Raw genomic sequence first — 14,708 nt, forward strand, 5'->3', positions numbered from 1 at the left:
GCTTCAGCCTACACCGTTTTGGACGCACAAAACTGGGAAACTGAGTTTTTGCTTTCTTTTGTTTTGTGTTGTATTATGAGAGATTCTTTTGTTAAATATGTGTGTGCGCACGCGCTGAATAAAAATTCATTTAGGTTTGAAGCCTTGAACCTGAGAGGTCAAAGCCTTGGTCTTGCCCTCAACTATAACATTAAATTACATGAGATATTAAACCATGTCCTGATGACATCATGAACACTGACATCCCACACAATGACAAAACAGGTGCATCCATGTTCAGAAACGCTCGTCATCCCGTTGGACTTAAGCTCTATAAAAAGCTGTCATCAAGAGTTCCACTTGAAAGGAGGTCATATGTGGTAAATGTTCAATGTGCATTTAATTTGTTATTTATACAAAGAAAAAAAGTTGTACAATATTGTTCAGAAGTAACCATGTGTTGTACAGAATACCCCTACTGTTCTGAACACTTAAAATGCATTTAGGAAATGAGCCAAACCAACTGAAGAAAAACTGTAATAAAGACACATGAACAGTGGCTCAGTTGCTAACAAATGTGAACAAATTGCCGCCGTAACTACAGCTACTGATTAATTTTTCTTTAACTTGTCACCTGTACTGAATGAGATTTTGCTCTTACGGTGGAAGGATCTCAGCAGCCATGAAGATTTTTTCCACCAGTTCAGACAAAATGTTGAGGAGATGAGTCAAGTTAAGGTTTACATCATCATTCTTTTCCAGTTTGGACGGATTCAACTTCAAACAAGAACATGAAGAGGGTGGGTGTTAAAAGAGGGAAGAGAGAGATACGAGGCTCAATGAATAGAAACATTAATGGAAAATATGATGAAAAGGTTTTACTTTTCTTCTACAATAGCAAGCAATTCAGTACTGCAAACATGTTGCATGTTTTTAAATAAGTAACGTATTGGTAGACATTTGTTCATAATTGTTACAAATTCACTTGGAAAAGTGCAAAAACAACAGAAAACAGTTTTTTTTTTTTTAATAATGGGAATATGATATCCAAGCCCCCTGACACCTGTGACAAAAAGAGTTCATTGATTTGGGATGAACATAACACAAATAACCACAAGTTGTAGGGGTGTCTCAGTACACAGAAGTCATGGTTCGGTTCATGTTTAGACGTCACGGTTCGGTATGAGTTCCGTACTGCAGCTTTAATCTGTGAACAGCAGAGAGTTGCCATCAGCCTCTTCAGCACTGTGAGACAAAGTGTAAATGTAAACGTTCCTTTTTCATGAAGCGTTTCTGAATTGGATGACATCTCTCCTCGTTCACAATGGGATGAATTTACTTTGCAGCATGTTAGGTGTTTTGTTTTTCGTTTATGTCATGTGACATATAGAGCTAGACTGCATTCAATATTTTGTACAAGTGTTTTATTTTGTAAAAACCTCACTCTGTACAGATTTGAAATCACTGTACGCAGTGTCGCTATTCTGCGACAATCTCATTTGTGAAATTTTGCAATTTATATAAAACGCCAACTTATAAACTGGTCGCCTTTTCTGTAGAAACTCGAACATTGATCTCACGCGGGTTCATTAGAAAATGATTATTTCTCTACGTTGATCGCAGACTGCAGCAGGTCTGTTTGAAGCAACGAAGCAGCGCTTCGACCCGCTGTTCACTGTTTCTCTGCTTCACTGGTTTTCAGGAGCGGCAAGTCCATTGGCATGAGCACCAGCCAATACATAAATTGAAGTTGTCCATCAGGTAAAGGAAATAATAATATCCTCTGTTTTGTGGGACTACATGCGCAGCTCCAAAGAGCCACGCAGATTTCGGTTGGAATTAATAACTTCAGAGCGAATCGGCATTTTAAATCAAATGACACCTCTTTCCAAATGTTATAATACAAACAATAAACTACAACCGACCAAAACCGTTTTTTTCCCCAAAATGAGACGTTCTATGTTTTTTATGAATTACATCCTGACGTGCAGCGCAGCCGGCTGCAAGAGCTCAGCTCAGTCTATGGGGTTACATTTGTGCCATTAATATCTGAAAGGAAATGCTTTTGACAAAAACTACAGATTTTGTTTATTTCTATTTATGTCCACAGATCAGGATCCATCATGTCCATCAACGATCCAGTGACCATGTACAGATTTTACTGATTTTTATTTATGTCCAGAACTCAAGGATCCAGTGACCAATTTCATATTTATTTATTTTAAGCCTCAATAAAATGTTGTTGACAGAAAACCTGTAAAGCCTACTTTTAGTACACAGAAAAAGGGAATCGATAAAGAATCGGATCGATAAGCTGGATCGATCAATAAAATCTTATCAATACCCATCTCTAATTGTATCGCACGAAATCGCATTGTGAGGAATTGAATCGCCATCAAATACATATCAAATCGCATCGAATCGGGAACAGGGCTGAATCGTATCACATTGTATCGTCAAGTATCGCTATATGTATCGTATCGCTGGTAGCGTTTCGAGGTGTGTATTGAATCCTTGTCGATGACATTCACATGCCCAGTGCAGAGTGGTCATACTGTGTATTCTGTGTGCAGCGAACAGTTGTGTGTGTACTAGAATTCAAGGTAATTACATGTATTGCGACACCCCTAACAAGTTGCCGCAGTTACAGTAGTGTTCATAATAATAGTAGTGCTATGTGACTAAAAAGATTAATCCAGGTTTTGAGTATATTTCTTATTGTTACATGGGAAACAAGGTAACAGTAGATTCAGTAGATTCTCACAAATCCAACAAGGCCAAGCATTCATGATATGCACACTCTTAAGGCTATGAAATTGGGCTATTAGTAAAAAAAAGTAGAAAAGGGGGTGTTCACAATAACAGTAGTGTGGCATTCAGTCAGTGAGTTCGTCAATTTTGTGGAACAAACAGGTGTGAATCAGGTGTCCCCTTTGTAAGGATGAAGCCAGCACCTGCTGAACATGCTTTTCTCTTTGAAAGCCTGAGGAAAATGGGACGTTCAAGACATTGTTCAGAAGAACAGCGTAGTTTGATTAAAAAGTTGATTAGAGAGGGGAAAACTTATATGCAGGTGCAAAAGATTATAGGCTGTTCATCTACAATGATCTCCAATGCTTTAAAATGGACAAAAAAAAAAACAGAGACGCGTGGAAGAAAACGGAAAACAACCATCAAAATGGATAGAAGAATAACCAGAATGGCAAAGGCTCACCCATTGATCAGCTCCAGGATGATCAAAGACAGTCTGGAGTTAGCTGTAAGTGCTGTGACAGTTAGAAGACGCCTGTGTGAAGCTAATTTATTTGCAAGAATCCCCCGCAAAGTCCCTCTGTTAAATAAAAGACATGCAGAAGAGGTTACAATTTGCCAAAGAACACATCAACTGGCCTAAAGAGAAATGGAGGAATATTTTGTGGACTGATGAGAGTAAAATTGTTCTTTTTGGGTCCAAGGGCCGCAGACAGTTTGTGAGACGACCCCCAAACTCTGAATTCAAGCCACAGTTCACAGTGAAGACAGTGAAGCATGGTGGTGCAAGCATCATGATATGGGCATGTTTCTCCTACTATGGTGTTGGGCCTATATATCGCATACCAGGTATCATGGATCAGTTTGGATATGTCAAAATACTTGAAGAGGTCATGTTGCCTTATGCTGAAGAGGACATGCCCTTGAAATGGATGTTTCAACAAGACAATGACCCCAAGCACACTAGTAAATGGGCAAAATCTTGGTTCCAAACCAACAAAATTAATGCCTCGCAGATGTGAAGAAATCATGAAAAACTGTGGTTATACAACTAAGTACTAGTTTAGTGATTCACAGGATTGCTAAAAAAGCAGTTTAAACATAATAGTTTTGAGTTTGTAGCGTCAACAGCAGACGCTACTATTATTGTGAACACTCCCTTTTCTACTTTTTTTTTTTACTAATAGCCCAATTTCATAGCCTTAAGAGTGTGCATATCATGAATGCTTGGTCTTGTTGGATTTGTGAGAATCTACTGGTACCTTGTTTCCCATGTAACAACAAGAAATATACTCAAAACCTGGATTAATCTTTTTAGTCACATAGCACTACTATTATTTTGAACACTACTGTAAATCATCAACATCACAACAAAGCCACAAGTAGTGTAGAACTATCACAGTTTTGGAAATGTTCAAAAATGTTGCGAAATTTCAAACTATTAGCATGTTAACTGCAAGTCTTTAGAAAGCCACTGATTGCTGCTGGTGTCTGTCCATGCCTGCTCGCAATGTGCGGTTCTTACAGAAGGTTTTGAATATCTTCAAACTCATGCAATTCATTATGAGGTGCAAGATGAAGTGTTATCACATAATTTTTTCATACATGCAATAAAAACAAGGTATTTGTAAACTTAACTGTAAATGAGACAGCAACTATGAGGCTGATAATTTGGCATCTGCATGACAGGCTTTGTGCACTGATTTGATAAGTCGTGTATGAGCCTTGTACTTAAGACAGGTGCATGGACAACAGCCTATGAACTCATACTGTAGAACATTTGAGAGTCTTTACCTCGCAGGACTGTTTGCTTTCCATGATCTTGAGGATAGTATCTTTAAGAGCGTGGTGAACAAAGGGTGTAGCTGTAGCTTTCATGTACTGCTCCATCAGTGTGCTGGCTAGTGTGGTCGCTCTGAACAATGTTGTTGCTTCATCTAGTTATAGTGCAGAAGCAAAGGATGGCATACACGGTTACAGAGAGCACATCTAAGCAAACCAAAAAAGTCTACACGAGTCATTAGAGACTGCAGATCCTCTTCGTGAAAACAGACCAGGAATTCAATCTGTTTTCAATCATTCAATCTGTTAAAATCCTATCTATGTAAGTACCTGCACCACTTGGAATAATGTATCTAATTCCTCTTGTATAGTTATATAGGCGGCAAGGTGGCTTAGTGCTTAGCACTAATGCCACACAGCAAGAAGGTAATGAGATCGCTTCCTGCCCTTTATGTGTGGAGTTTACATGTTCTCCCCGCGTCTGTGTGGGTTTCCTCTGGGCACTCCAATTTCCTCCCACAATCAAAAACATGCTTATTTAGGGTCTGCTCCTTTCACTGCCCCTGAGACCAAGGCAGCATCTCTATATCTGGAGTTAATCCCTGGCCGCCGGGGATACTGCATACTGCTCCCGGTGGATGGATTGTGTCTAGCTGTAATTAGAATGGGTTAAATGTAGAGGACAAATTTCGTTGTATGTACATATGTATATGTACAATGACAATAAAGGCTCTATTATTATATTATTGCCCAAAAGGATTATGGTGTTTTTTGTTCACATTTGCTGTTGAACCAACCCTTCAACAAGAACCACAAGAGGGGTTTTGGCCCAATTTGAACAATTCCAGCTTTCTGTGGAAAATGTGGACAGTATTTTAAATTAAGCTCGATTGGTTTATGGCTCTATGGGCCCAGTGTGCATCAATAATAATAATAATAATAATAATAATAAAACAATTCTGACTATTCCAATAGAAACCCTAGGACGAGGAGCCATCTCAAGTTGAAGAACAATGATGGAGAATCACTAATGCCTTAAACTCAGCTGATAAGCTTCAATTAGTGGGGCTAAAAATGGATGTCCGTTCTTAAGGTGAGGATGTCAGCCCATTCATGTTCCTTAAAACATGTTCTCTGTTTTTACATCAACAGTTGCTTCCCATTATGTTTTGTACGATTTCTTACCCTCCATGTTAATCTCTCTGTCATTAAGTGTCCTGAGTAGTGGGGCTTCTGCCTTCTCATGTCTGAAGATCCTCAAAAGACGACTTGCCAGTAGGGTGCGGTCTTGACCACACACATGTGCCAAAGCGTAGATCACATGGAACTCTTTCTGTAAGATCATCTGTGGAGGGGCGCACATTGAACACAATCGTTACGGTCATTTGAGTAACAGAGCCAGGACACAGCTAATGTACACAGCTAACATGGCTCAGACCTCTTTGAACTCGTTGTACTCATCCTCAGGCATGATTTTCTCCATGGAGTAGCGAGCGCGCACACGCAGTGACCCCGGCTCTATGCCTTTTAGTGGTACGTGGGAACTGAGAGGGAACCACTCATCAATCATCTGGCCTTTCTGAAGACGGTTAAGTTGACAGCGCATGAATACTGATGGACAGAGAATGAGTGGAGGAGGGTAGGAAGAAAAGACAAGAAATTAAAGAAAAACAAGTGACTTTTTAAAAAAAAAAAATATAGAGGTGTACTTACAGATGTCACTTTCTTTGCTCTTTTTTGTTTTGTTGCTCAGGCTGATTTCAAACCTATTAATTTCATTTGACAAGTCACTAAAAAGATAAACAGATATGCAGACATTTTAATAACATAAACAAGCAGAAAACAATGGGTAATCTGTTTACTACTTGCAAATTTAGATGGAGGAGGAAGATAAGCGAGGGAAAAAGAAGTGTGACAAAAGCTGAGAAAGAAAGGCGACCAGGCGGACTTGTGACCGACTCACTCAAAGATAAACTCCTCTGTGAAAACAGGATTCTGTCCCTCCCTTGGATGAGTCTTAGCCACCTGGACACTGTTCAGATAAATGTTACAGTAGGGGTTGGTGAAAAACTTCACCGGCAGCTTGTGGGCCTCCTCCACATACAGCACGAGACTGCTCACCTGGGGAGAAAAATTAAAAGGCTTAGCCCATTAAAAAAAAAAAAAATGCAGGAACAGCTGAAATAATTACTCAGTACTATCAACAACAATTAAAACTGATTGAGAAGAGAAACAATTGTCAAGTAAATTAATTATGGACTTCTGTTAAGAGGCTCCACACATTCATAGAAGTGAAGGTAGACTCCAGTCTCTTTTCCATTTGGGATAAAAGATGTGCTTACTCAAAATATTGCATTTTAGGGTTTGTGAGTGAATAAAAGACAGATGCCAGAAAAGCATTGATTACTGAGCATTTGCCATTTTAATGAACAGATTTTAAGGTTCTGCATTAACCTATAAAATTATTCAAGGAGTAGCACGTCCCTACTGAGCTGACCTAATTAAAACCCTAGGTACCGGCCCAGGCTCTGTGTTCTCAGGGTGCAGGACTACTTTGTGTCCCTAGGGTGAATAAAAAGTCTGTGGTTCACAGAGCTTGCTCTTACCGTGACCCTGCTGTGTGGAATGATCTCCCTGCGTCAATAGAATAATCAGATTCTGTAGAGACTTTCAAGTCGAGACTTACAGTAGTGTTCAGAATAATAGTAGTGCTATGTGACTAAAAAGATCAGTAGATTCTCACAAATCCAACAAGACCAAGCATTCATGATATGCACACTCTTAAGGCTATGAAATTGGGCTATTAGTAAAAAAAAAAAAGTCGAAAAGGAGGTGTTCACAATAACAGTAGTCTGGCATTCAGTCAGTGAGTTCGTCAATTTTGTGGAACAAACAGGTGTGAATCAGGTGTCCCCTGTGTAAGGATGAAGCCAGCACCTGTTGAACATGCTTTTCGCTTTGAAAGCCTGAGGAAAATGGGACGTTCAAGACATTGTTCAGAAGAACAGCGTGGTTTGATTAAAAAGTTGATTGGAGAGAGGAAAACTTATATGCAGGTGCAAAACATTATAGGCTCTTCATCTACAATGATCTCCAATGCTTTAAAATGGACAAAAAAAAAGATGCTACTATTATTGTGAACACTCCCTTTTCTACTTTTTTTTTTTTTTTTTTACTAATAGCCCAATTTCATAGCCTTAAGAGTGTGCATATCATGAATGCTTGGTCTTGTTGGATTTGTGAGAATCTACTGAATCTACTGGTGCATTGTTTCCCATGTAACAATAAGAAATATACTCAAAACCTGGATTAATCTTTTTAGTGACATAGCACTACTATTATTCTGAACACTACTGTAAGACACACTTATTTTTCCTTTCATATGGCTAGCATAATGACATAGTATGGTACTATGCTTTCTACACTTATAAATTAATTTTATTAGTAAACAAAGCAGGCCGCGGACTCAACTTTATCTAAAGTCTGGGTCTTTTAGTGAAGCTTAGGGCTAGTGGCCGGCGATCACCTTAGTGTTTCTTGTTTTTGTTGTTGCTTTATGGTGACAAATTACACTGTATTTGATGCCTTATTCTGTTTTCTTTCTCTCTGTTTGAGGTGCGGCTCCATCCAGAGATGGGAGTATGTGTCTTCTGCAGGCCTCCCGTCCTGTGCACCAGCATGGACTCCCAAAATTTCCTGTATATTTGTTTTGTCAATTGTGTCAGTAGCATGGCCCAAGCAGAGGGTCACCCCTTTGAGTCTGGTCTGCTTGAGGTTTCTTCCTAAAATCATCAGAGGGAGTTTTTCTTACCACTGTTGCCTGTGTGCTTCCTCTTGAGGTTGGTAAGGTTAAATGTCACTCGTGTGAAGCGCCTTGAGGCAACTTTGTTGCAATTTGGTGCTATATAAATTAAATAAATTGAACTGAATTAATGGAATAACTTTAATATGGACACTGGATTCAGAACAAACATTTTGTTTTCAGAGTGATTGACATCATTTTGATGTTACCTGTTGTTCTTGCAAGTCACTCCTCTCTCTGTGTGTAAAACCATTATGTCCCATCGCATGAACATCTTATTTGTCAAGTTATTTATTAAGTAAGTAAGTAAACTTTATTTATATAGCACTTTTCACAGACAGGGGTCACAAAGCACTTTACAAGGTAAAATAATAAAAAGTTATTTATTGATCTGCACAATGTCACGTAAGACTGCAGTCATTAAGCACTTCCAACAAATATCTCACTGAATTATTAGACTTTCGGTGCACAATATAATCTACATGTATGAACCCTGCTGGTGTGGCTGATATGTGCGTACCTGTCTGAGCCTCTTGTTTGATGTGGGCTGAGTGGTTTTCTTTAAGTTACTACAGAAATTCTGAAGGCATTTCATCCAGTCCTACAACAAAGACACCAAGGACAACATAGTGGTTTAAGAACTAGGACAACACACAAGGAGCAGAGGAACAGCGGAATAGCAACAGTTTACAGATTTGAGAATCCTTGAGAATTTATGCTTTTATTTCCTTTTTAATGGACACTCCAGAGATCCTCTGCATTACCTGTGCCTGTTCTGGAGCCTCCCCCGCAAAGTAGAATATGTACTGTTCCTCACTAAAGTGCTGGACAACAATCTGGAAACAGTTTGGCCTGAACAATTGAAATGAAACATATACAGAGATTTACAATATTAAATAATATGATCCTCTGACTTCTTAACCAATGAAACACTGCAAGATTTTTTTTTTTTTTTTTCCTGTCTGGGATCCTTGCTGCCCAACATTCATAGCTGACCAACTTGAACAATGTTTGAACATCTCACCTGCCAAAAAGACTCTCATGCACAGTGTACACGGAGCACACACTCAAGTCGATCAGTCCTTTGGGTTTGGTGGCTCTCTTTTCACTCTCAAAGTAGATCAGTTGAGCATCATTACCTTCTAGGATAAAGTAAAGGTTCTTCCATCTTTTGCCTTTACCTGAAAGTGAAAGCAATTAGGATATTATATATATATTTTTTTTTTTTTTTTTTTTTTTTTTGGAAAAGTATAAGCATTTACCTGGTAAAATACAGTGGGTGAATAAATGAATAAACAAAATGAGTGCATCCTGTGCAATTTGTACAATTACAAAAAATAAATAAATGCCATCTTGTACATCTCCATATTAAATGGTATATAATGAGAATAAACTACTTACAATTTGGTGAACATTGATGGATGTGATAAAAAAAAGCAGCTTTGTTGTGTTTATGCAATATCCCACAGACATGTCAACCAAGTGCTGAACACTGCCACCTGCTGGGCATGCCTGGTATTGTTGCAGGGTATGACCACATGCATGATAAAATGTGTGGTTGAAATTCTAGGTCTGGTGACCACCGAGGCTATGGCTGCTTGATACAAAAGGTTGCTGGAAGTCTGAGTTAAAAAATGATACGTGAGGTAGATTTAATACTTACCTTTGTTAAGCAGAAGGTAGCCTTTCTTGACAATGTTTTTGTAGAATGCATCTTTTGTTTTCCGTCTGATAGTGTTATAAATTTCTCTCCCATCCACTGTGTCAGAAAGGACTTGTTCCTGTTGCTAAACAAAATCAAACACAAACCAGTCTATTACACAATGACAGTCAATTCCATAAAAAAAAAAAAAAAACGCTTACAATATTATCCGTGTTTTTGTACCACAACTGTTGCTCTTGAATATGCAAATCATGTAATATACAGTAATAGTATTAGCGACCTTTGGCTATTCCCTTGTTTTAACTCTGGGTCACCACAGCAGATCCAAGGTGGATCTGCATGTTGATTTGGCTCAAGATTTACACTGGATACTAGGGATGTGGAGATTAATCAATACGAATCGGTATCTAGATACAAACATGCGCGATGCGAGTGTATTGATTCATTCAGTGTGCATCGATTCAATTGACGGTGAAATCGCGATGGATCGGTCGCTGCGTGCTTGCATCGATTTTTTTCCGAGGCACACTGAATGGCACCATCACTGCTTCGATGGAAGCCTGAAAGCACATCTTGACCGCAACAAATCTATGTCAAAATGGAGGCTCGGGACAACGGTGCAAGCAGTTGTAAGAGATTTTTGACACAACTACAACATTTAAATCAGGCGTTTGGAGATATTTTGGCTTTTTGTTAAAAAAAAAAAAAAAAAAAAGGATGGGAAACTTGACAAGATGCAGGTTGTTTGGAAAGAACACCGTGGCTGGCGCTGCGCCACTCGGCAAGACAGGTAAGAAAGTATCTCAAATTACTTTTGCCAAGTTGGTACACCCTCAGTGAGTGACTCATTTTAAGTCACTCACTAAGAGTGATGTTGTCTTACCGTTTACTGTACTGTTTAACTTCTGACTGTGATGAAAAGGGTTCCAAATATGAGGGAACGGATTCCTGATCCTTATTGTTGAATCTGGTAAATTTGCTGCTTATAAAGAGTAAAACAAATCCTTTGCCTCTAGTAGAATGAGAAGAAGAATACCATAGTACCATACTAAACTGCAGCTTCTTATTTTCTATTTAAATTTTTGGTATAATTTCTTTGCATCATGTTGAATCGCAACGTATTGCATTGTGAGGAGTTAAATCGCCATCAAATACATATCAAATCACGTCGAATCGGGAACAGGGGTGAAATGTATCGTCAGTATTGTCATGTATCGCTATGTGTATCGTATCGCTGGTAGTGTATTGAGATGCGTATCGAATCATTGTCAGTGATGAGATTCACATGCCTACTGGATGCCAACTCCACATTACATGGAGAAATGTAACAAGGTTAGGCTTTGAATCGGGAACATTCCACACTGAAACCAAGTGCATTAACCACTTGGCCACCACCCTGGCATGTAATATACAGTAATAATAATTAGAAAAAAAACAACAACACAACTTTGGCCTGTTTTTAAGACACCTATTAAGAAAAGATGACTGAAACAATCATCTAAATCTTGTAAATATCAAGTAACTTACAGTAAAGAGCTAAGTATTACAAAAAAAAAAAAAACTACAGTGCACAAGGAAAGTATTCACATCCTGAAAGAAACCATGTACATAAGTATTCGCACCCTTTGCTCAATACTTTGTTGATGCACCTTTGGCAGCAATTACAGCTCGTCTTCTTGAATATGATGCCACAAGCTTGGCACACCTATCTTTGGGCAGTTTTTCCCATTCCTTTTTGCAGCACCTCTCAAGCTCCATCAGGTTGGATGGGGAGTGTTGGTGCACAGCCATTTTCAGATCTGTCCAGAGATGTTCAATCGGATTCAGGTCTGGGCTCTGGCTGGACCACACAAGGACATTCACAGAGTTGTCCTGAAGCCACTCCTTTGATATCTTGGCTGTGTCCTCCTTAGGGACATTGTCCGGCTGAAAGATAAACCGTTGCCCCAGTCTGAGGTCAAGAGCGCTCTGGAGCAGGTTTTCATCCAGGATGTCTCTGTACATTGCTGCATTCATCTTTCCCTCGATCCTGACTTGTCTCTCAGTTCCTGCCACTAAAAAACATCCCCACAGCATGATGCTGCCACCAACATGCTTCACTATAGGGATGGTGCCTAGTTTCTTCCAAAGATGATGTCTGGCTTTCATGCCAAAGAATTCAATCTTTGTCTCATCAGACCAGAGGATTTTGTTTCTCGTGGTCTGAGAGTCCTTCAGGTGCCTTTTGGAAAACTCCTGGTGGGCTGCTATGCACATTTTACTAATAAGTGGCTTCTATCTGGCTACTCTACCATATAGACCTGATTGGTGGATTGCTGCAGAAATGGTTGTCCTTCTGGAAGGTTCTTCTCTCTCTACAGAGGAATGCTGGAGAGTGACCACCGGGTTGTTGGTCACCTCTCTGACTAAGGCCCTTCTCCCCTGATTGCTCAGTTTAGACGAGTGGCCAGCTCTAGGAAAAGTCCTGGTGGATCCAAACTTCTTCCATTTACGGATAATGGAGGACACTGTGCTCATTGGGCTGTGCTCATTTTTTTATTTTTAATAAATTACTAAAAATCTAAAAACTTTCCACATTGTCATTATGGGGTATTGTGTGTAGAAGTTTGAGGGAAAAAAATAATTCCATCCATTTTGGAATAAGACTAACATAAAGTGTGGAAAAAGTGAAGTGCCTGGATGCACTATAAACATCTGATTGTACTCCACCTTTAAAACTGAATTCTTTTGAGTAAATTACCTTAGTCATCTTGTAATTATATTTTCACAAGAACTTCATGCTGATCATTTCAGTATTGATTATTATCCCATTTACAATCTTTATGGGATCATATTACTTTCTGTAGTAAACCAGACGGAATTATCTAAAACATCGATTTTTAAAACTAAAAATTAGCAAAAGAAAATGTTAAATTGGGTCTTTTACTGAAATACTTGTGAAGAAAACCATTATCAATAACATTTACTGGATATGGAAAGACAGCAGAGATAAAAAAAACAAAACAAAAAAAAAAAAAAACCTTTGCATAGCAACACTTTTTTTTTAAATATCTAAATTTATGGTCTGGCCAAGACTGGACCAAGTATTTATTTAAATATTCTCCTGTTTTGAATTTAGATATCATTTTGGACAAACACTTTAAATAACAGTAAAGCACACAATGAAGGTGACATACAAGGTTGTGGTTAGGTATAACAAATCAAACAAAAAGGTTAAAGGTTATCTCACCAAGTCAAAGTGGCTCACAATGCAGGTATAGACATTACCTACCTGTACTGAAACTGCTTCTTTCAGATTGTAGCCTTCAACGATCTGCTCTTTCTTGTAATGGTCAATAATATCGTCAACACTGTCACACAGCACAGACAAAAATGTAGCACATGATTAAAAACAGCAAATCTAAATAATCACTGGATAGACTGTCATGAATGCCAAGATTAGTTTGCTTTTGTTTCATGCATTATAAAATGAAGAATTCACATTTTAATGGCAGTTATTATGGAAAGCAGACAATTTTAAATGACAATCAACAGATTACACACAATAACAGTGATATTAGTCACAGCCCTATAATAGATCACATCTTTCTGAGTCAACATGTGTCGCTTATTCCTCTATTTTCCATATTTTAATATAGCCTTTCATATACTCTACTACTGCACATACCTGTTGTAGTATCTCCCTCCCATCATGTACTGATTGTTGTGGTTCGGGGAGATCTTAAACCTTTGGATGTTTTCATCGGTGCGAAAAAATAGGGAGTAGTCCCCAGGTGTGTTGTCTGAAGGTCGGACCAGAAAACTACACACCTGTCCAACTATGAATGAGATTGAACAAAAGAGTGTGCTTGAGAAAAAAATGAGGGAAGAGTTTTGTGCATACTCAGCATGTTTTATGAGAGATAGACTATGATGTCTGCAACATTTTTATGACAAAGCGCTTATGTGAAAGGCACAAAGAAACACTACCTGTCATCAGCAGATTGTAGGCCTCTTTCTTAGTAATTTTTCCATGATACCAGCTGAAATCCAACAAGAGCGAGACACGTAAGAGGCATGCTGTGGAATTAGCTCAATCAACAAAATGCAAATGTTCAGGTGTGCCTTGTGAAACAAAGTGTCTCAACACACAAATTTTTTTTTTTTTTACCAACATCTGCTATTGGGACATTCATCAGATCAAAATGACTGTACTGTTCCTAAAATTATTCACAAGTGCCCGCAAGTGTGACAATCACTCACTTCTGTGGCCTAAAAATGTCAAAGATGCCACAAGAAATAAGAACCCGCAGACCCACGAGGACATGGCAAGATTAAGTCACAGTCTTAGTCAGACTTTAATTACTTGCTGGAGCTTGAAGGACATGATTAGAATCAAACACAACAACGGCTCGTAAGCTACACACTGTGTTGTTGTGCTGCTTTGTATATTGAAAAAAAAATACATCAAAACATAACTCATAGCTTAAGGGCATAATAAACCTTTGCTGTACAAATATAGTAAAAGCGCTAATTAATTAGCCTGTGCTACGAGTTTTTCTATAAATATAACAGCAGCCACTTTAAAATAAGTATAAGTATGAAGATGCCATAAGAAAAGCACAGGTGCAAAACAGATGATACTGCATTTAAGAAAATATATTCAGTGTGCACACTTACACTTTGCCCTCGTGTGGATCCTCCTCCCTCCCCTGAAAGGCATCAGATATAAAAATCTGTCAAGTAGCCAAG

At 38.6% G+C, this 14,708-nt stretch overlaps 1 protein-coding gene across 2 annotated transcripts in view; it reads right to left on the bottom strand.

The window, feature by feature from the left end:
* rasa1a (RAS p21 protein activator (GTPase activating protein) 1a) overlaps window positions 1-14,708 on the bottom strand; it is an 88,876-nt gene that overhangs the window by 19,166 nt on the left and 55,002 nt on the right. For both annotated transcript variants that reach the window (XM_034170093.1, XM_034170094.1), the window contains 14 exons: window positions 14,637-14,668; window positions 13,947-13,999; window positions 13,645-13,795; window positions 13,249-13,327; window positions 9,978-10,101; window positions 9,339-9,495; window positions 9,079-9,166; window positions 8,835-8,915; window positions 6,476-6,633; window positions 6,226-6,302; window positions 5,951-6,123; window positions 5,698-5,857; window positions 4,525-4,667; window positions 641-756 (listed from right to left, as the gene is read on the bottom strand). In XM_034170093.1, the coding sequence (XP_034025984.1) occupies window positions 641-756; window positions 4,525-4,667; window positions 5,698-5,857; window positions 5,951-6,123; window positions 6,226-6,302; window positions 6,476-6,633; window positions 8,835-8,915; window positions 9,079-9,166; window positions 9,339-9,495; window positions 9,978-10,101; window positions 13,249-13,327; window positions 13,645-13,795; window positions 13,947-13,999; window positions 14,637-14,668 (1,592 nt within the window). The remainder of the gene's footprint in view (window positions 1-640; window positions 757-4,524; window positions 4,668-5,697; window positions 5,858-5,950; window positions 6,124-6,225; window positions 6,303-6,475; window positions 6,634-8,834; window positions 8,916-9,078; window positions 9,167-9,338; window positions 9,496-9,977; window positions 10,102-13,248; window positions 13,328-13,644; window positions 13,796-13,946; window positions 14,000-14,636; window positions 14,669-14,708) is intronic.

The sequence above is a fragment of the Thalassophryne amazonica genome, chromosome 5 (assembly GCF_902500255.1).
Source record: "Thalassophryne amazonica chromosome 5, fThaAma1.1, whole genome shotgun sequence".
Classification (NCBI taxonomy): Eukaryota; Metazoa; Chordata; class Actinopteri; order Batrachoidiformes; family Batrachoididae; genus Thalassophryne; species Thalassophryne amazonica.